Below are 22590 nucleotides of genomic sequence, written 5' to 3'. Positions count from 1 at the left end.
TATATATATATATATACATATATATATATATATATTGACCATGAGAAACATAACACAGTTAGAATAAGAAAAAGTGTTAATAACTACCATAGGATGCAGGAGATAAAGAGAAACAGTGACAAACCAACAACAAAAAAAGAAAAAAGAAAAAAGAAGGGAGAAAAAAAAACACAGGAGGAGAAAAAACAATCAACAGTGCTCTATGTTGGGGGAAATACATTCTTTTGTGCAAAAACTATACATCCATCTACTCAGAGGCAGCCAGGCCTCTCTGAGAAATGAAGAGAAAGGGGGAGGGGCAAATTGCATCCTAGCAACCAACTGGCGTCCTAGCAACCAACTGATGTGGAACCTGAACAAGGAATCTGAGGTATTTCAACGACACTGGGAGGAAAGGAATCGTTTCCGTAATGCCCATGCATTGCCCAGACCGTGTGCGAACGCCATCTTTGTAATATATTAATAATACATATATGAGAAATAGATATCATGTGTTTTTTTTGGTTTTTTTTGTTTTTTTTACAAAGGTGTTCCAAAATACACAGGTAATATCAGACTGTACGAAAAAACAAAAACAAGAATAAATCTGTATAAACATTAAAACCTTGTATAATCAATATATTCTTTAATATTCCATTTTTGTTTGGTCTTTAGTAAAGAATGTCAAGGTGTTCCACAGTAAAAGACAACTCCATCCAGTTAAAAACATTATAAATGTACATTCATGGCTCGGCCTGCCACTGGGTTGGGTTTTGTTTCAGAGGAGAGCCTTTAAGAACCCCACAACTCGACTGAACCAAACCAAAACAGCTAACAATTGGAAAATTGTTCAAAGTTTTTAATAATTTGCTTCAAATTGAAACTCGGAACATTTTCTAACTGTAAGGAAATAGTTTTCTTTATTTAAAATGTACAGGTTTAGTTTCTGTGATGCGCCAAGGTGTTTTCTGAGATAGTGATCAGTAGTCAGTGTCTTACCTGCAGGAGAAAAAAATGTTTTCTTTCTTTTTATTTTTATGAATTTTGAGATAAAGAAAATAAATTCTCACGTGAATATAAGGCTAACAGTTGCCAACAGCAACTCCAAAGAAAAGTTATACAATCCATCAAGTGGTACTGAGTCAAACCTACCAATATGAATATTTTTTAAAAGTGTCACAGCCTTTTCAAATGACCTGTCTGTTGTTCTAGACGGCTTAAATCTGACCACTCCGGTTTGGTCTGACTAGCTGCTGAATTTTTTTCAATTTATCCATTTAATTTTTGAGAGAAATTTTGTCTCCTGCAAGCAAGGGACGACCTACTGCTTCATTTGAGAAACTAGCCATTTAACTTCAACGATGGACAATTCAGACTTTATATTCACATAGTGAATTAATTTACACTTCAGAAACTAACAGAGCAGCAGTTTGAATGATAATTTCAGACTTCTGCTGAGTTAAAAACAGTTTTTCGCCAACATGATGTACCCGCTTATATTTTAGTCTCATTTTAGAAGAATCAAATCTAGAAATTAAACTAGCACATGTACAGATCACAATAAAGTTCAATCAGAAAGAAGCAAAACACTAAGCTAACCATAATCTCCCGCATTTTTCTGCTGTCGCCCTGCATTTTAGCCAGTCATCAACATATATTCAAATTGTGGTGTCAAAACTGAGGACTGGCAAAAACGATGGGCATTTCTCAACTTGTTCAATGCACCATCGTGGTTATGTGGCCACATGTGTACCATAATGTTGGCACATCGTAACTGTAAGAACGCTTAGACAGAGTCTGTTTCTGTGGCAGCTGCAGAGTTCTGCTGTGGCTGAAAAAAAAAAAAAAAATCAAGAACTCAACCTGGAATCCTGAAATATATTCACATAGATCATCTATTCCTGTGTAAACGAGGTGCTGTATGTGCTGAAATACAGCCGCTGACCTAAAAAACAGAAGCCCAGAGTTTAGCACCTAAATAGAATGATGGATTTTAGATGTAGTTTGGTCTCTGTGTTGGTGGGTTTTAAAACAATATGTAGAATGACTCGTATTATTCCCACATAAGGCCATGGTGACATGTTTGTCGTCTGTGCTGCATGCAAACTCCAACCACCCAATATCATGCAAACTCACAACAGGAAATGAAATAAGTTTTTTTTTGACGCATTTATGATCTCAACATTGAACATTGTCTGTGCCACGCCATTTGTTCTTCGAGGTGCTAATCTGGTTTTGTCACTGTTTTCATGTCAAAGCCTAAGAACTGTAAAAAAGAAAAAAGAAAAAGAAATACACCCTCTGTTGTCATAAAACTACATTATAGGTTTTATTTTAAAACACGCTAACAGTTCAGATGGTAATATTTTGACTCTTTTTGTTAGATAAGTTAGGCAGCTGAGTCACTGATCCTAAGAACTCGTCACGTTTCCTGAAGGTTAAATTCTGAGAAGGTTCAAACGGGAAAAAACCCCTCCAAAAATATTATTCTAGAAAGATAACAGAACTGGTCATTCAGAAAATATCCTGTTCCACCCTAAAGTTTGCAACAGAAATGTCTTTCTGTTCAGAGTCAGCTGGTTTGGTTTCTTTCCAATCCATTCAGGTTTGTCTAGATTTGAAGAAAATGTTTCTTATGACAGTTTTTATTTTGAGTTTAAATGACAAAAATCCATCTGGATGAAAACCTTTTTTTTTTTTTTTTAGCTCAGTCAGACCTGCAGAGTGGATAAAACCTGAGCGAGGACTCACCACCAGGGGCCTCTAAAACAAGGTGAGAGAAAGTGCTGAATCTCTTTGGGTTGTAAAGGTTTTCCATATTTTAAAGTGTGTAAATACACACTCCCTGATGGATTTAAAGCTAATTTGTAAGCTTCCATTATTTTGGGGGTGTAAACAATAAAAAAATATATCTTTAGCAGGAAATAAATATATATATATATTTTTTTTTTCTTTTTTTTTGCACTCCATATATTTCTTCATGCCATAAACATTGAATCTGGTTGAGGACTTCAGAAACAGCTTGGTTCAGATATAAAGAGGAGAAAGTTTGACTCAGAGAAGGCAGAGCTTATTCATGTACACAATCTTCAGGGCAAAATATATACATAAAAACAGGTGCAGTATGAAAGCACATCTGCAGGGGACGGAGTTTGTAGGAGAGACCCAATGTTCTGAAAGTGCTGGGCCGGAGGGTGGTGATGAAGAGGAGCGAAAGCATTGAGGATCAGATCCGTGGTTCAGAAGTCCATGGGAGGAGTCTTTATGGACAACAGAGAGTCCAAACAAATATATATTTTTATATGTAAATGTGTGTGTGTGTGTGTGTGTGTGTGTGTGTGCGTGCGTGCTTGCGTGTGTGTTTTACTTGACTCAGAGCAGGTAAAAGTCAGAGCTCGTGTAAATCTGATACTTAAAGCCAACAAAGGATGTGCTGCTGGAACAAACAACCCTGTTGGAAAAAAACTTCTGCCCAGAGGTTAACTTAACATCGAGTCGAGTTGGTTGGGATAAGAACTGCATGCAGTGAGGTGAGGATCGCTGGTGTGTGTGTGTGTGTGTGCGTGCGTGCGTGCGTGCGTGTGTGTGTGTGTGTGTGAAGCCTGCGTGAATGTCCTCATCACAGCGGCCCGTGCTGGCCCTCATACTTGGCCAGGATGTTCTTGGCCCGTCCGAGCTCTTTCCTCAAGTCGGCTACCTCCTGCCTCAGGGCGGAGTTCTCCTTCTCCAAGAAGGCCGCCCGGATAGCAATCTGGTTCTCCTTGAGTCGCCGGGCGTCGCGGGAACGCTTTGCTGCCATGTTGTTCTTCCTGCGCCGAGCCCAGTATTTGTCATCCTGCTCAAAAAGAAAGAGACAAAGCAAAAAAAGAAAAACCAAAGGTAAAAATGTGGATATCTGGTGCTCCTTATTAAGCCCACTTATATCTCATTTATAGTAAAATACAGTTAGAGCTAATATTCAATTTTGTTTATTGGTCAGGATTTGATTTTGAGTTACTTTGCCAACCTTTTAGGCTACCGTGGTTTCAGACAGGAAGTGATTTTCGTGTGGACGGGGAATTTAAAAAACAGAGAGCTGCAGCTCATTTTTCCCCCAAACAATTAAAAAGCTGATCTAAGAGCAAGGCAGGCGGTGGGATCACAGCGTCACGGCTGCCTTCTTCACTCTTTTTTTAAGCCGCTTAACCTGGAGGACCCACCTCCCTCAGGGTAGGCTGGCCAATAGGAGGGCTAAATCTAATGATGGACAGACCAAGGACTCTGTGTGTCCCAACATGCCATGCTCCTGTGAGGCTATAATCAGGTCTGATGGATGAGTGAGATCTGTTTAAATCACATACTGTGATAAAACATCTGGATAAAAAAGGAGGGAACAGCAGTCTGCCCTGCACCTTACTGCAGGAAAGTAAAGAAAACAAACAGGAAGTGAAGCTTTGGGTGGATTAAAAAAAAAATCTCTTTTAGTTTGTTGGTTGTGACAAAGAATCTGAATCAAATATAATCAAACATGGACTCCTGGTTCTTACATTTCTGATATGACTCACTGATTTTCAAACTCTATTTTTGATCACCCAACCAGAATCTCTGAACTGTGAGTTACAGAAATTGACAAAGAATAAATCAAAGTTTGCTCAACTTTTGCAGCAAATTTTTGCTCTCTTATTTGGTACTTTGTGTATTGAAAAAGAAAAAAAAACAAGCAGAAACAAACCCTAACAGAGGACATAAAGTGGGCTGAGCGGACCAGTACCGCCCTCAGGACTGGCTCCAACTTACCTTCAGGTCATCAGGAATGAAAATCTTCCTGGCCTTCTTGATCATCGGCTGAGGCTTCAGCTCCTCGGCAGAGAATTTGCGCTTGCGCGGATCGAAGATCTCCTGACCCGGAACGCTGGACAGAGCCAAGTCCGCCGGGTCAGGTTTGTAGCTGACCGGAACCTGGATGGACTCTGGATCGATGGGGCTGGGGGTGTTTCTGGAGTTTGGGAGGCCTGACGAAGAAGAGAGAGGAAGGCTAAGAAATCATCTCAGTTGTAGCCTTTTTTCCACGTTTTACTTTATTCTCCTGTGTTTTACTTTCCCTATTTCTTTACACTGATTCTTTTTTTTAAAGACTATTGGCTTTTTAGATCCCTTTACCATTCAGTTTTCAGTACACTTTTTGCTTAGCTCATCATTATGTACAGATGTAATTTTTTTCATTCCTATTTTGATTTTTTTCCAGTCTGGTTTCTTTCCCATTGTGAGTTCTACTGATTTTGCTTAGTTTCATTTAAGTCTTTATTTGTGACCTTCAGCTCATTGAGATGTTCTTTCTTTTGCCATACAATCATTCTGAGGGAGTAACAGTTTTATGTAATAATCATTTCCAAGTTAAAATTTCAGCTCTGCAAGAATTTCTCTAGTGTTTGGTTTCAACCACTAGGTGGCGACAACGTGCTGTTTGTGTCAATCTTGAGCTCTGAGAACCTCAAAATGCTTTTTCCCCCCTATTAAAAGTAAAACAGAATCTTTAATAGTTTTTCATTCTTTCTTTGTTATATTATTAAAGACACCTGTTGTAGCAGATTAACCTAAACATGATAGAAAGTGTAAACAAAACTATAAAGACAAGCAAATGATCTGAAGATCAGCGCAAAGCCGTGGTTACTTTATCTCATGTTTAAAACAAGCTCCTATATCTTACTTAAAATCTACTTCTAAATTACTTTTGTCTTATTTCAAGTATACAAAGATATTTGCACTAGAAACTATACAAAAAGATACTGTTTGATGTTGTGTTTTTGTGGTGTAAAATGTACTCAGTATTTATTATTTTCTCTAATGTACTGGGTACGTCATAATATTTTGCTATGTCGGTTTATGGTGCTTACATGTTACTCTGTGTAACACAGAAATTAAAACGTTAGTTATCATACGTTAGAGGTTACTTTAACAAGTTGTTTTCTGAAACCTAAAGGTTACTAGATCTTAAAGGTTACAGTATTTCCTGCATTATAGACGCTATTTTCTCAGACTTACATCTTATTTTCTGGAGTTTACAACTTACAGGCTACTTTCTGTTTCCGTCTCCAGCTTATCACAGTGTGTCTGCGCCCAATGGAAGTTGTGCGCTCTGTATATATCCGTCATCGTTTTAAAAAGTTGACATTCTGGGAAGACACTCTGCTGTGTCTGCTCCGCTCCGTGCCCACATTGTTCGATCTGCTGTTTTTTGTGTCTGCAGGATGCCCAGGTCTTATCAAGATAAGTGAGTTATAAGCAGCTGGCAGCGCGGCGAGCCCCCGCTGAATCAGCCAGGTGTGAGTGAGTGATGGGGAGCCGGAGGCTTGAGGTTACATGCGGAGAAGCAGGTGGATGCATGACAGTCGCTGCCGTTGAAACGTGATGCAGACAGACGGTCCCCCGACACATGTGAGTTTTAGTGCAAAACGTGAGTCGCGTGGTGGCCACTTCCTTATTTTTCCCCAAAGTGAGTCGAGAGCGAGGCTGCGCCCTTCTCAGAGGTAAAAACGTGTCCACAGGCTCAAATAAATGTGTTCAAAAACGTTGATCAAAATCCTGTCAGGTTTATGTGACTCTGTTCCTTAAATTTACTTTACACAGCATATTACTTATCTAGTTACTGATATTTCTGATTCTGTATTTCTTAAGCGTTTTTATCCATCCTTCCATTCAGCTGTCTTTATTCTAGGTCAGGTCACGAGGATGACATGAGGAGAAAACCACATGCTTTTCTTGAATTAAAAAAACAAAACAAAAAACGAATAACCAACAAATCTTAAAAAAAAAGAAAAGAAAATCTATTTATCCAGCTATCAGCATTCAAGATGTAATCTCTGCCCATTTGGTCTTGGAAAACTTCTCCATGTCTCTGATTGTGTGAGTCTTTGTCTACAGCCCATTTTCAGCAACTCCACTGACATTCTGTCAGACTGCTGTAAGTTTTGGTTTCATTTCCCCTTCATAGCCTCATTTGGTTACCAATCCTACTTCATCTTCAATTTTCCAACAGACACTTAAGGTTGTGGGTTGAACCCACTGGTGTTTGAAATTGCTCAAAAATGTATCTAACTCAACCTCACATTTTGGAGAAAAATAACCCAAGAGCATGATGCTGCCACCACCGTGTGTCAATGAACATGTATATATGGTGTGTTCCTTTTGCTGTTGGTTTTTTGTGCCAAGTTACCTTTTTGGTATTGTGACCCTAAAACTTCAAGCTTGGTTCCCTCACACCTTTGCACATTTTTTCCCAAAAGGCTTTGGGATCTGTTTTTTTTTTAACCAAGTCTGGATGTTTTCAACCCCAATCTGTAGTCCACGCACATAGAAAAAAACAGCACAACACAAGCGAAATTCCTGCAGCTCGTTCAGTACCGCCGTAAATCTCTTTCAAATTACATCTAGTTCTTTCAATTAAGTTGGAAAAAAGTCCAGATTTCATAAGGTCACTTGTCCCGTATTTTCTAATTATTGATGGCCATCCGTACTTTGCCATGGTATTATAAATAACGTTCTGGAACTGCTTGTTCCCTTCTTCTGACTTTGTACACTGAGATCCCTCTGACCCTTTGTAACCACTCTGTAAATTTTGGCTCTACACAAATTATGTAAATGTCAAGAAAATGCAGCTGAGGCAGTCAATCTTAAGGTTCACTATAGTTGGTGGCTATGGTAAAAAAACCCAAAAAAACTCAAGAAGTCTACGCCAAAAGGTGCTTCAATAGGAGTATAAGTGTATTTGTGTATTAATTCCTCATGCGTTTTACTTTTTACTCTAATAAATGTGTTTGATGTTTAGTGAAATTGTGCAGAATGCTTTGTTGTCCAAAAAAAAGTGATAAATTGCTTTGCAGATGTAGATTTGGTCATGATTTCTCCGTGTGTTGCTTTTGTATCCACAATAAAAACGGGAAAAGTGATTTTGCACCTCAATCTGAAAGGAACAAATGTTATAATCAGTGACAATTAATTCGGTTTGAGCTGCTGGAACCGAAGCTGTCTCCTCACGCCACCCTGTCTGCTCTCGTCTCTGATCCCCACCTGCCTCTCCTCTGCTGTTGTTTTTGGGATTTAATCTGAAACCTGAGGCCAGAACCTGCGAGGGGAGCAGAAACCATTTAGGAAGGAGCTAAAACACGAGACGGCCGTAAAGGAGGAGGAGGAAACCTTCTCCGGCTCTCCACCTCTCCTGCAGGATGTTTGTGGATCTGACCTGTTCCTGCTTCCTTATCGCTTGTGCCATCCTGTGGCCGTGTGGGAATACAAATATGCCAGATTATTCAGTAGATTACGCAGCTATATTTGGCCGACGGAGCAGCACATTATCTGTGGCCTGAGCTTGACACAAACACAGGTTGGATCTGCCGTGCTCAGGCTCGTGACGGAAAAATGATTGGAGCCGGTCAGTGGAAAAACACTGGCAGCACCCACTGGATCGAACCTTGATAAATACCGTAGTCAACTTTAGTTTAATAAGCTAGTTTTAGTTCTTGTAGGATAGTCCATTATTGTCCAACAATTGCAAAATAAAAAAAATAAAAATAAAAAAATATAATTATTCTCAATAAAAAAGATTTTTCTATCACAAACCTCAATAAATGTCTTGCTTAATATGTTTTATTTGGTTTCATAGTTATTTCATCTCAATGTGGAACAAAAAATAAGGAAAACTAACCAATCAGATACAGAATTATTTGATTTTTTTTTATTCTGATAATTGCATAAAAGTTAGTGATTTAATTTTTTGACAAAGTATGTAGCCATAAATTTATTTTTTATTCATTATTTGATTAGTATAATGTGCAATTATTTTATTATTTATTCATGTTTTTATAGCAGTTTTTTTTTATATGTAATTTACCAAACAGCGTCACATGTGAGAGTTCTTTCTTTTTGGCTTGTTTGTAATTATTGCTTAAACAGACAGCTCTGTATCATTTGCGACATTGTTTTTGTGCATTCATTTATCATTTATTTTATAACAAGCCTAAAGTTGAAGAAAGGCTGAACAAAATTCACTGGTGTCATGAAGTGTCACCAGTAAACAAACTCACCAAGACAAAAAAAACAAACCAAAACTAACTCAAATTATTTACTTATTTGATATATAGGGAGAGTTCTAAAAATTAAGCTAGTGAAAATATAATCTTCAAGTACCCTCAGAGGTCTAAGTTGTTTACTTCTGAAATCACTCTCTTCTTAGTTTGAAAAGTTTCTTTGTTAGAGCCACTGGAAGTTTCTTTCTTCTTATAAAAAAAGAGAGAGAGAGGAAAAGGAACTTTTCCAAATATTTGTCCAGGAGCCCTTTAACAAATCAGATCCAGGATCAGAGGAAAAACTATGCCGAGATGTGTATCCTCCACCCGGTTGCAGCATGCGTGTGCATGTGTGTGCGTGTGACTTATTAGTGGATGGGAATGTAAACATTCAGTGGGAAACGTGTGGATGTGAGAGCTGCCGCCCCCTGGCCTACTTCTGCAGAGAACACTATGTTCTTAAAACACTGATCTCATGCAGGGAGGGCGGTCATACACACACACACACACACACCACCTCACGCACACACCCACACACACGTTCAGCAGGTCACATGTCTCTTCATGCTGTTAGGATGGTTTGTTTTCTGAGGATCACTCAGAGCAGAATGGCTCTGGAAAGAGGATGTTCCCTTTAAGAAAAGGAACGCCGGACAGCAAGTGAGCATGAGCGTGCACAAACAGCCGAGGCACATGAGCGTGCACGCATGCAATTGCAGCAGGTTAAGAAAAAAAATAAAAATAAAATATATATATATAGAGAGAGAGAGACATGTGTTGTGTGCATGCGCCTTCTTGCCAGTGGGGGTGCTCTCGAGTCGCTGTGGATCTAACAGGGAGAATGACTTTTCTGGCTCTGGGCATGCGCAGCTCAGAATAAACAAACTCTTGCCAGAGTAACATCGTAGCAATTTGTTTCCTCTGTGATCCACAGGTAGGATAAAAGGCAACTTTTATAAACTCATCGAGACAGCTTCTTTTAAATGTTTTGTAAATATGTAAAGATTAGTTTTGTGGTGATTCGTGTAACTTGTGTGTGTAATTTGGGTAGTTTTGTACTGAGCTTTGGTCTGTGTCAGTAGATGGCTTGCTTTTTGTTGTTGGAGCCTTTGGGATTGATTTAAATTGAATAATAAGTCAATGTTGTATTTGTATTTGGGCAGTGTTGCCATATTAGTATTTGTAATATTTTTATTTCTCATACTGCCAAACGTCGGTGTTTACTGTGTGTTGTAGATGAAATTTTTTGTCCAGTTTGGTTATGTTAATTTAGAATGAGATTTTTTTTTTCATTTTTTGCTATTACGTTATTTTATTTGCGCATTTTGTTTTCTTTTGTTTCTTTGCGTAAATTCCGGATGTTGTTGATTGAATTTGAATTGTATTGTAATTGTATTTTATTCATTTATTTGTTTTTCTTAAATTGAAAATGTGTGTCAGAATAAACAAGCTCTTGCAAGAGTAACAATGTAGCAATTTGTTTCCTTTGTGATCCACAGATTTTGGTTGCACAGGATTCCTCTGCCTGTGCGCCGCTTGATACTGACTCAGATTTTACCGAGATCTGGTGCCGGTAACACAATCTATGCATCTACATCTGCTCAGCTTCTGCTTCTAATAACAACAGGCTCTTATCTGTGAGATCTGATCTTTAAGGAACCCACCAAGCTCATGTCACGCTACCTCGTCCCCATCACATGACCCCAGCAATGCAGCAGGTGGCCTCTTTCATGAGGATGATCTGAACTTTGTGCTCCAGGTTGATCAGAGCAGACAGTGTTTTCTCGGTCTGATTAACATACAGATGATACGCTTGATGGAGACATGTGCCAACAGTAGCACAAAAACTGTTAAAAGATGATGGGAAGTTAGGTTTATGAGTGCTACAAATCACCCTGAGTCGGTCGTAACAAATTGGGGGCTCGTCCGGGCTCATAAACAAAACCTCAGTAAACAAATACTGCAGGTGAAAGTTTGTGTTTAATAATAAAAATGTCCTTAATATTTAAATTGTTCACATAATTAAACAGCTAAATGTGGTCTAGTAGGGGTGAGCAATTATCATATTATCATTTATTATGATGAAAATTTTTATTTATTCTTGTCACGATAAATTCCAGTAAAAACGGCCCATTTTGTCAGGATTGTTAGTTTCAGTATTTCCTTCACTGTTTATTTAACAAGATTATCACTACATATAAATACATTTGAAAAGTACGATTAAAAGTGGTTATTGTGTGCAGTTTATTGATGCAAATCACACTTCTTTATGTGACTGGTGTCCTAGAGAAGTGTATTACAAATTGCTGTGTTTCTCAAGAGCAGTATTTGCATTTGAGGAGCTGGAATTGGTATGTAATCAAAGGTAAAAATCAAGTTTTGACTGTATAACTATGAATAGATCTAAAGGTAAATAATTCTCATTTTGTAGCTAATTAATGTGATAAAGTTTTTCATCTTAAAAGTTTTAATTTGCATAACACTTTAATTATCAAATGCTGAAGTGATAGAAAGTACCTCACAGCAGCATATAAGATATTTAGAAATGGTGAGTTATTTTATACCAAAAATCCTGAATTACTTCTTTGCTGATGATACTGTTCTTGCACCCAAATCTAAGCTCTTTGCTTGGATTCTGATGGAGTGTCTTGAATGGTTGAAGCTCAGAGGAAAGTGACTCTGAACAAAACTGAAACAAGGTTTTGCTTAGCAAAACACAATCAGAGAAAACCTCAAAAACAATATAAGCTACGAAATTAGCCAAACTACTGCGAATATTTAAAATCGCCACACAGACAAGACCAAAAGCCGGAGTGACATACCTGCTCTTGCTGGGCTGCTGTGCAGGCAGTTAGGGGAGACGATAGAGGTGGAGGCGTGGCTGCTGAGGTCCATCACAGAGCGCGCCGGAGCAGACAGCACCGGGGTCATGATGGGCGGTTGACGAGGTGGGATGTGGTGGGCCTGGTGCTGCTCCCGGTGATGGTGAGAGGGACTGGACGGGATGCCGTTCTCTGATAAAAACTCTTCCAGATCCATGTACTCCAGCTGGAAGGTGTCTCCATCATAGGAGAGGGTTTTGTCCCACAGAGTTGGTCCAAGGAAAGCTGACTGGGGGGCACTGCGTTCCTCCTCCAGGTTCTTCTCCTTCTCCTGGTCTTTACTAAAAGCTGCAGGACAGGATAAGAGAATATTTGTCATTCCAGCCTTAGGGAAACGGGTTCTGTTGGTACCATAAATTCTTCCAGTTGAATATTTAGGGTGTTGGATCAGTCCCGTCGTTTCTATTCTATTTAGGATTTTCAGACTCGAGTCATGGCCACAAAAGGAAAGGAACTTCTTTATGCTCATCCACCAGAATGAGCATCCACCAGAACCTCAATGTTTCCCTTCAATTTTTAAACCAGGATTCTGTACCTCACTACCAGGTCCATTCAGGTGACTCTGAAAATGTAATTAATTACACATTAGATAGCGACTTTGTAAGACTACAAACAAAATGTATGACTTCAATCAGTTTAATTCCAAAGCTTGTTAGTGTGTTTCTACGTTTACCACAACAATGTTCAAGTTAAACTCAAGTTTGTTTCTACCTTTACTTCATGGCGATATCACTGAGTCACAAAATACCATACAAGGTCAAACATGGACATAGTGCAGCTCACGCGCAATACGTCATCAAGTGAGTCAAGCGATGCACCTGGTAGGAGAGGTTTGCACTCCATTTGAATTATCATCTGCAGCCCAATTTGGGCCCAATGAGAAGAGCGATGGGGGCTCATCATTGTGGAGCTGATGTTAAAATAACAGGGTTTACTTTGCTGCTAATATGGAATGTGATCTGATTCGTTTTCATGTTTTTATTTTGCACATTTACAATCATAAAAGCTGTCCATGGTTTAAGGTAGGAGTCTTCAACTTTGCTCCTGAAGAGCCACTGTCACCTTTTAAAGACCCCTAAATTATTTCTGAAAATATCATTCGTTCATTGGATTCATGCTGGATTAGAGATGTAATTAAAGACAATAGCTCCTCTAACACAGGACTGCAGGTAAAGACCCCTGGTTTAAGGTTAACCCCTACTCCCACCAGAAAAAAAGAGAACTCCCCCTTCACTGATCATCATCACTTCATTTCAGCAGCCCACTCAGTGCTGCCCCCGTCAGGCTTCTGGTAGACGGCGGAAATTTTGGAAGAGGACAGGAGCTATATCTGATTTTTATATCGAAATTCCAAACACTTCCTCACTCAGATTTTCTCTGAGTGTTTTTACTATCCATTTTAAAAATGGGTGGTTGTATAAATCCAGATATGCACTATGAATGAGAATGGATGGATGAAACAGTGAATGAGGTCTGGAAAACACACATTTTCCCATTTGCTGAGAGAGTTTATGGCTCCTTTCAGAGGCCACCCAAGATAAATAAAGGCAGCTCTGGACTGTGACTCTGTAAAAGTTGATCTGCTGAGTCAGAAAAAAACAAAACACAGACAGCAATTGATGAAGACAAAATGTCCTTTTGAGCAAACTGTGTGCTAACTTTTAATCAGTAAACTGCAGGGTCAATCCAATAAACTCTGTTACTACAAACCCATGTACTTATCCATTGATAACAACTTTATGTCACATTTTATTCAGACGGTTTAAATGTTGAGAATTTGCAGAACAAATAAAATGACTAAAATAAACAGATGTTACATGTTTAAACAGGAATGACAATAAAAGTAATTTCCACTCAGAAAAATAAAAATATCTTTCTTTGGGCAGTTTAATGACTTAACAGATCATCTATTATCAATGACTGATAATAGATGATAAAAGATAATAATCAGATAAAAGTACCTGATAAAAGTACTTTTATCAGGTACTTTTACCTGATAAAAGTACCTGATACTTTTATCAGGTACTGATAAAAGTATCAGTACCTATCACCAGGTGATAAAAGTACTTTTATCACCTGATAAAAGTACTTTTATCAGGTGATAAAAGTACTTTTATCACCTGATAAAAGTACTTTTATCAGGTGATTTTCAAAAACATTTTTTCCAAAGTAATTTGCACCTTCACTATTGAAAGATTGTTCCTGACCCGCTAGCTGCTGACAGAGGCGGTAAATGTCTGATTTTTCTTTATATTTGTTTTTAATCATTCTTAGGAACTGTTTCTGTCTCTGCTCATATCTGCAGGAACTAAACTGTGCACAGACTGCTCATTAATGCTCTCTGGATGAAAACTTTGTGCGCTTGACGCACAACTGCGCCGCTCTGCACGAGAAGCGCGCCTCAGAAAGTTCAGGAACAAAAAGATTTACAGTAAACAAAGGCACGCTTTGCATTCCTCTGAGTCTGGAAGATTATCAGAAAGAAGCAGGAAGGCGAGAGTGTCGGGAGAAATGAGGAGTTTCCTCCAGCTTCACCTTCATGATGCAGCGGTAGCTTCATCGGGTTCTCCAGCAGCGACTTAAGAACTCCGTGCGGGTTCGGCGGCAGAAAAGCGGGATTCAACGAGAGAGCGTGTCGGGACATCTTCTCCATCACGCCTCCGTGCGTCGGACCAACCGGATAAACAGCGTCCGGGAAGAGGAGAGGCGGCAGCGGGCAGCGGAGAGCAGAGAGTGTCGGTGTTTCGACAGGCAGACTGGCGCTCTGCGGATTTACATGAAGAACGGCCGGAGGAGAGCAGGAATCATGAAAGCTCCTCGGAGTAAAAGTTAGTATTAACGACACGCTCGAGCTGAGGAGCGCGCGCGGCTGCTGCGGGGAGAAGCGCACTGAGCTAGTCCCGACCGCGTGCGTGACAACTGAGCGCTGACGTCAAACCGAGAGCCAGGCACCCGCCTCTCTTCTCCTCTCCTCTCCACTCCCCCTGCTCACGCACACACACACACACACACACACACACACGCATGCACGCGCACGAACACATACTTCCAGTTCAGCAAGCAGAGGCATTAACTCTTAACCGGAAAAATCACCGCATATTAGCAATAAACCAAAATATAACAAAGTTAGCGCCGTCCAACCAGAGTTTATTGTGAAGGTCTGATAGAGTCCTTGGCTCCAGGCTGTTTGCAGTATCTCCTAATAATACTGACGTTTTAAGTTGGGACCTTTATGCTTCGTACAAATCAAATAAACACCCAACTGGACTGAAATCTGGAGGCCAACACCTCAAATTGGTTGTTGTCTACCATGAGAGAGCTCTTTTTCTTTCTGCTAGGAAAATCAGAGCAGCCATTTTCCATATATGACACTTCTGCGTTCTCAGTAGAACCTGCCACCATCCATCATCCTCCCATCTCAGGTTCTTTTAATTTTATTTCTTGGACCAGTATCAGACCTTCCAAATCAATATCAATCGACTGTCACAGTTTGGTTCTGGCTAAACCACAAGTTGACCTTTTTTTTTTTTATGTTTTTCCTTCCACTTTCATCACAGGAAGTCCAACTGAAATCCCTCTGCACTGAAAGGTGAGGTGGATGTTTGGCATCGTTACAGGATGTTCTATCTGTTGGTGAATACAGTAAGGTGACTTTTTATTCAGTGGGAACTTCTTTTCCCCGCAGCTTCATTCAGGATGTCCAACAGTTTTCTTTCTTTCTGCTCGTTCCTCCTCACGCACTCTAGGCCTGCTCAGTGGAATGCTGGGTCATACGAGTGGTCCGGACTGACCTACTTTCATCCAATCAGAGGCCGCCGTCTCCTGTTCTCCTCGTCTCCTCCATGCAGCCCAGTCACATTGAATCTCATGTGCTCTGGAGCAGGAACAAAACAAATCCACCAGCAGGGAGGAGGAGGAGAGAGGAGACGAGCAAGCAACAGTGTGTGGGGTGGGGAGGGGGTAAGAGAAGGAAGGGTAAGCAAAAATGAACAGAAAGATAAAAATATAGAAAAAGGAAAAGAAAAAAATAAAAGAAAAAAATTCAAAAGGACTTGATAGAGGATGATAATTTGAAAAAGCGAATGCAAAAAAGATGGGTAAATGATGGGGAAGGAAGGGAAGGAAAACGAATGAAGGGTTGGTGAAAAATAAAAATGAAAGGAAAATGTGAGAAACTGTGAGATGTAATGAGAAAGGAAAAAGTAAAAAAAAAATAAAATAAAGTGAAAATGTACAAGAATAAAGATGAGGAGAGCACATCAGAGATTTGCCCATCACAATGCTGGAGCTCTTTCATTTATGTGATAAATTTCTAACTTCTGTTACCTCCAGTTGTGAGAAAGAAAAAAAAAAACATCTTTCATATTCGATGCCAGATCAAACACTTTCTGGTGTTTCTCTGTTTATCAGACTTCAGCCCATTTAAACGACTCTTTGTCACACTCCGAGAAGTTGGATCGACTAAACAAAAAGTCAGGTTGTAAAAACCAGGAGCGGTGATCCAGCATTTTCATTGCCTTTTTGTGCTACTTGTTTTTCTTGTTTCATTGGGCATTGCACCCATCTTGTGACTCTCTTCTTAATTGCTGTTATCATAGACGGGAGAGTCATTGTACAACAATAACATTTAATCCTTTTTTTCTCTGGGTTCCAGTCAAAACTATTTTTTGTGTTACTTATAAGAGCCAAAAGTGTTGGGGTGTTTTTTATTATTATTATTTTTTATTTTTTTTAAACTCTGTAAATCATGTTGCTTCTGCGTGAACCCGAGCCGGCAGACAAAGAGGAGCCCTGAAACATAAAACACCCTAAACGGCGCGTGTGGTTCTGCGTGCGGCGACGAGTCCAACAAAGCCGTCATTAAACACTCCTTAGCAACAGCGGCAACCGAGGCCCTGCAGTGTTGTGACGACCTTTCTGTCGAGAGGAAAGTAGGGCAGCGGCGACTGGGCCTGTTGCAGCTCTGACTCATTCCTTTAACGCGCTCGCCGCCACCTGAAGAGACTTTTCAGTCACTGCACAGAAACCTTTTCAGCATGCTAAAGCAGCTCGTGTTTCCCGTCAGTTCATCCAGACGGATGGAGTTTCAGTAAAAGTAGTTAAAATGTGCTGCTTGACAAAAGGCATGAAGAAAGCTGAAAACTGAGTTTGTTGCAGAAAAGATTTTATTTAAAAACAGGAAATAATATATACACGTATGCCTTTCTCTCCCTTTCCTTCCAGCTGTTATAATGATTGCAAATTACAGTAATCGTGTGACTTTTATTGGACATAATAGATAACAGAATCAAATTACTCCCTGGGCAAAGTAATGGGACTTATTTTGTATTGAAATGAATCACAGATTGGTTGACCATGAAACAGATAGAGAAAACAGAAGCTAAACACATTTTTAACATCTTATTAAGTCTTCTTTAGAAACAACTGGAAAACTCTACTGTTTTCTATACTTTTTTCCTCAAGCGAAGTCACTTTAATCTGTACAGATTTGCTCCACGTTCTGCCATCTTTGCATCATGTAAAGATGTTGGTTAAAGTCCTAAGATTTTTCTGATCGATTGTCGTTGCATCATCGTTTAATAATATTACTCAAGTCTGGCTTTCCAGCAGCTCCCATTAACAGAGGAGTGCCTCAGGGCGGTGTGCACAGACCACTGCTCTTTGCACATTTACACAATCCCACTTGATCCTTTATGAACAATGGTACACCAGTGAACCTGAAATCCTGGCTGCGGCTCCACAGTCGCTTCTCTTGTTCCCCTTCATGTTGAAATAATTACTACCTATTGTTTGAGTTTTGAATGGAATCTGTGAGTAAATCTCGCCTCATCGCAGAAACATCTCCGGACCCGGCCCACGAGTGTTTTGATTCGCCCTCTTTCTGAACTACCGTCGCGGTCGGCTCTACCGACGCAAACGCTTGGGCGTGCACTCAAAAACTCACCAAGCTCTAACCATTCCCTTCTGTTCTCCGTGTTTACATCTACAATGTTCAACCCTTGAATGCATCTTAAAATAGCAGTTATTCACAGAGGCATTCAGTTCAAATGAGTGTTTCTTCCCCTACTCCCGTCACTGACCCATTTAGCGTTTTCGTTGTTTTATATGCCATCATTCTGTATTTTGTGATACCCCTGGAGAGGCTCTACAAAAATGTTTGCCGCTTATAGTTTCCAACGGCGTCATGCCTTTTTATTTGTCCAATATCTCTGTTTTTTTTTTTTTGTTTTGTTTTTTCCACTGCCTTCCATCTTTGTTTCTGTTTGCTTCCGTAGAAACGGGGTACTGGTGAAGTTTGTCTCAGCTGGTGAGTGAGATAGATGTACAACCTGAAATATTCTAAAAGATTATAATGTTCATAATTTATCCAGTTTCTTTAGGAGGAAAATTTTCAAAATGGAAAAAGAAAAGGGGGCATTTCTTGATTCCTAGTGATGTGAGTTTGAAGTGAATTTCTAGCAAAAGAGCTCAGTTACACGGTTTTATGGGTCAGTGTCATTTAGACATAATGACAAACAACATAATCACGTAATCGTCGTATGTTTTACCACAAAACAGTCGAAGTACCGAGTTGCGCAACCAAGGTTGGCCTAAATAAGCCCAGTCAGAGAGCGTGGACCTTGCGTTGGCAAGGTCCACGCTCAAATACTCTGACTTATTCTTAAATCTGGGCTGTAATCAGACCTGTTTGCATAAAATGGATGTGAACTTTCTCCCCGTATCCATCTGGCCAGTTATGGATCACTTTGCCTGGGTCCTTTTAATCCAAGCTGCTCATGGAGTCGATGACCCTCAGCTACTCCAAATGGAATCGAGGAAAAGAGGCTTTGAATGTTGTGTAACCTCACGGCGAAGTTGGTTTTGGAAACTGTTTACACATTGATTAAAAAAAAAAAAAAAAAAAACAGTAGCGGACGTGTGCGTGTTCACAGATATCAAGCATAGGTCTCTCTACACAAAAATCATAGTTTACTATGAAGGAGTAGATAAAGAAGTCAAGGTTATGACAATTTGTTTTGAAGTCAGTTTAATAAAAAATAAAGTAAAATATTGATCCCGATAGGAAATTAAGTCTTTTTAATTAATTCAAGATTCTTCAAAGAGTTACAGTGGATGGTGACGGCTGTGGGGTTTAAGGATGTCCTGTAGCGGTCTGTGTTAAGGCCAGTTCGAAGAAGCCTCTGACTGAAGACGTTTTTTCTATAACAGTCTCATGAAGAGGATGCTCAGGGTTGCCCATCATTTCCAGGATTTTGCACCATCATCTAATCCACAAAACTGAATACGCTCAAAATAAAGATTTCATTCAATCACGAATTCATCGAAACACTTTCGCTTCCGCTCGTCTTCCTCAACAGCCAGTGATCTGTATCTTAAAATAAGGAAGGAGTCCACTGAGGGCTGTGTGTGTGTGTGTGTGGGTGTGTGTGTGTGTGTGCGTGTGTGTGAGTTTTCTGTTATCTGCGCCTCTGAAAGCGTCATATATTTATAGCCACACTTGTGAACACGAAGGAAAATCAATATTTGGAGCCGCTGGCAGGAAGACTATTGGCTCAGCTCCACCTCCAGCCCACACACACACACAAGTATACACACACATAATAAATACAGCCGTACACATCACACACACCAATGCTCTTGCACAGAAACAAATACGACCTCTTTGCCCAAAGCTAAACGCCAAAATAATCGGATTATGTGACATTTATTTTGTTGCTTCCAGATATGATGTCAGCAACACAATGGAAACATCCTTTTTTTTTTTATTGATCCATCTTCATGACATAATACTTGCCGTAGTTTCATTATAACCACAGAGCCTTCCAGTCCCACTGCTGAATAGAAGGATCACAGAATCCTGACAGGGTTCCATTATCGCTTTCTATAAAGCTTCACAAGATTTCTAAAGCAAAGCGGGGTGTTGGTTTCAGGTTTTTACAAAATGTTACCTATCAAGAAGGCGCTGCAGTAGCAAAGCAGGGAAACAGTGGTGGTTTTTGTTTTTTGTTTTTTAACACAGGGATTAATTAGAGACGTACAAACCTGCCTGGGAAACACTTAATTGGAGAGAGAATTAAACGATTTGCACAACTGTTTGAAACATAATCAGTGGGAATCATTCAATTTGAATGACAGGAACACTGGTAGTGTTACCGTCTAACATACTGAAAGGACTTTAGATTAAATTTGAAAAGGCTTTTTCAAAAGGATTTTGAGACTCCAAAACGTAGTTAGCAAGCAAAAAACACAAAAACATGTAGATGATGCTGCCTTGCTGATTAAAGACTTTCTTGTGTGCTGGATTATATATCAAATGCACAGGTTATCTTTTTAACCTGTACTATACCTTCTAAATATACTTTTTTATTTATTTAACCAGCAATTTGTAACTTAAAAATTAGCATTTTGAAACGTTAATTCAAATAATACGACTTTTCCCGTTTCATCAGCAAACTTCAGACTCCACTGGGGCCCTGAAGCACTATTCAGAAACAGGAATGCAGGGGCTTCCAGAACAGCTTTCCTCTGATGGGAGTAAAATCTACAAGTTCTTAAAGATAAAAAAGAGAGACAGAGAGGAGTGGGAGCTGAAGCCTTCTGAAGAGCAGCCAACAAATGTCAACTAAAATCAAGAGTAGAGGGGAGAAAGAAAGCTAAAAGCAGCACAGATGAAATCCTTCCTTAAAAAATACTTTTTTTTTTTCTTCCCCCCACTTTGGCAGTAATTACCTGAAGATTCCTTGGAATAAAAGCGAAGCTCAAACTCACCCATGTCCTCAACAAAAAACAGTTTGCCTGAGCGTGGAAACGCGAAAAAGTCTGAAGTAATTCCAGCAGGTGTCTTCTCTGTTGCCTTTTTGACCTCCTTCTTTTCTAAGTAATTATTCGGTTTTGCACTAAATACAAAAACAAAACATTATAGTAATATTTTTGTCTTTTATTGAAAGGAATATTTCGCTATGTCGTGGCTGTCAAGTGCAGAGAAAAAGGAGTGGAGAAAACACAAAACAAAAACGTCAATGAAACGTAAGTCCAAACTTTCTGAAAAAATTATTTTGCAGTCAAACAGGATCAACCAAGGAAATATATATAAAAAAGAGGAAATGGCTGAATGGAATGAATAAATTAGCACAGACACAAGAAATCTATTGTTATTAAGCGGAACATGTACCAAAAAGGTGACAAAGACACTTTTAACATGTATTACATGTTAAAGGGAACCTATAGTTCACAGGAAAAAGGCTTTCAAAATATATCAGGAAGTGCAAACTTCCCTGATGAGGAAGGTGAGCGCTGCAACGCAGATCAGAAGAAGAAAAACAAAAAGTGAAACAGAAAACAAGGATAAAAGAATCTGGACATCCGATGCCTTTGTTTTGCTTGCAGCATTGGTTATTATTGCTTGTGACAAGTCTGACATTTTTGTTTTGTAGCAAGTCTATTTCACATCACAGTGTAATCTCACGCTTTGCTTTGCAGATGCTCGATCCACACCAGAGATGCTGGAAAGTTATTTTTTGAACCCCAAATCTAAGTCAAATCTCAAGTCTCACCCCGATTCAGTCGCCTGTGAGAAAGAAACACTTTCTCGATGAATGAATGGATGTCACTGGTTGATAACGCTGGGTTATAAACAGTATCTTTTGGAAGTTGTCTGTGTTTTTTTTTTTTTCCAACTGAATTAGGACTACTTTGCATCGCTGAATCCAAAAAATGACGTCCATTTTTCTCAACCAGGTCAGGTTTTTATTCTAATATGATTTCGAGAAATCTGATCTTCTGACTAAATTGATTACGCTTTTGTGACATGAGTTCATTTCCTTTAATATTCCTTTTCCATAAAAAAATAAAATAAAATAAGGTTTTAGGAGAAAAAAATGGCTTTCTAATAGTGTATTAATTAAATGTTACAAACTTGGATTTCTGTAAAATGAATAATAAACACTGATAAGGGTGAGTACATGTGAATTGAACATTACATCATTGATCCCAGATCAATGATGTAATGTTAACGCATTGATGTAATGTTAAACCGATAACGCATTGAGAACAGATAGCGCATTTTTGATGCTCATATTGCATCCATAGTTCCTAAAGTTGACCCGATTGAGCAAAACCAATGTGATTTTTGGATTCAGCTCATCAAAATGACTCTACAAAAGTTGGAAAACCTCAAACTATTTTTTGGCCGTTGACCCCAGTGTAATCAAGCAGGTCCTTGATCCTCTTTTGGTTTCCGAAAAAGCTATTTTACAGGTTTCTTAAACAATACGTCAACATTTGGATCAAATTTGGCTTAAAAAAAAGAAATTCGCCTTATATTTAAAGAAAACAAAGTATTGTGAGCGGCTGCATTCTGCAGGGCGAACGCCTAGAAGAATTCAGTAATGATGGAGATGACAGGATGGATGACTGAGCTCCTACATGTTGGTCTCGAGAGCTGGACTCTGCTGCGTCTCCGTCTCCTCTCCGTTGGATTCGGCCGCCGGCGCCGAGGCCTCCACCTTTGGAGGCGGCTCGGTGGCGGTGGCGGCTTCAGGTAGGCTCCATGATGTCGTCTGGGTCATGTGACTGCCCCGATTAATAAAGCAGATGGTTTCTAGGTTAATAAATACTATTTTTGTTACTCCAGACAAGTTGAAGTTATGGATGGGAAGGGGATTTTATCTGGTTCTACTTCCTGAGCA

General features: G+C 39.5%; 2 protein-coding genes and 1 long non-coding RNA gene across 4 annotated transcripts in view; 1 reads left to right on the top strand and 2 right to left on the bottom strand.

Annotated features, from left to right (window-relative positions):
• Window positions 1-504: 504 nt before the first annotated feature.
• On the bottom strand, window positions 505-14793 carry hlfb (HLF transcription factor, PAR bZIP family member b). Of its 2 annotated transcripts, none has more exons than XM_007565225.2 (4): window positions 14438-14793; window positions 11843-12190; window positions 4756-4970; window positions 505-3817 (listed from the first exon to the last, which is right to left on the bottom strand). In XM_007565225.2, the coding sequence occupies exons 1-4, from the start codon at window positions 14553-14555 to the stop codon at window positions 3599-3601; spliced, it is 900 nt and encodes a 299-aa protein (XP_007565287.1). In that variant the 5' UTR covers window positions 14556-14793; the 3' UTR covers window positions 505-3598. The 2 variants fall into 2 exon arrangements, with proteins under 2 accessions (XP_007565287.1, XP_007565288.1); XM_007565226.2 differs by having other exon boundaries at window positions 505-3814; window positions 14438-14790.
• LOC103147071 (uncharacterized) lies at window positions 14638-16347 on the top strand. The gene is made up of 3 exons (XR_477231.2): window positions 14638-14730; window positions 15460-15549; window positions 15649-16347. It is a non-coding gene; the product is annotated as an uncharacterized LOC103147071 (long non-coding RNA).
• A 5624-nt stretch (window positions 16348-21971) lies between these two features.
• stxbp4 (syntaxin binding protein 4) overlaps window positions 21972-22590 on the bottom strand; it is a 48202-nt gene continuing 47583 nt past the window's right edge. Inside the window, exon 22 of the mRNA XM_016678070.1 lies at window positions 21972-22474. Coding sequence (XP_016533556.1) covers window positions 22324-22474 — 151 coding nt within the window. The 3' untranslated portion in view covers window positions 21972-22323. The remainder of the gene's footprint in view (window positions 22475-22590) is intronic.

The sequence above is a fragment of the Poecilia formosa genome, unplaced genomic scaffold, assembly GCF_000485575.1.
Source record: "Poecilia formosa unplaced genomic scaffold, Poecilia_formosa-5.1.2 Scaffold173, whole genome shotgun sequence".
Classification (NCBI taxonomy): domain Eukaryota; kingdom Metazoa; phylum Chordata; class Actinopteri; order Cyprinodontiformes; family Poeciliidae; genus Poecilia; species Poecilia formosa.
Note: the sequence above shows the minus strand (reverse complement) of the source record. Positions and strands in the feature narration are given on the sequence as shown.

What these genes read in the sequence shown, in the direction of transcription:
- hlfb (XM_007565225.2), bottom strand. Translation starts at nt 14,555, where the DNA reads ATGGAGAAGATGTCCCGACACGCTCTCTCGTTGAATCCCGCTTTTCTG. An exon ending in GCTACCGCTGCATCATGAAG is followed by an intron (nt 12,191 to 14,437) that starts GTGAAGCTGGAG and finishes CCTGTCCTGCAG; the next exon opens with CTTTTAGTAAAGACCAGGAG. An exon ending in CAGCAGCCCAGCAAGAGCAG is followed by an intron (nt 4,971 to 11,842) that starts GTATGTCACTCC and finishes CTTCTTCGTCAG; the next exon opens with GCCTCCCAAACTCCAGAAAC.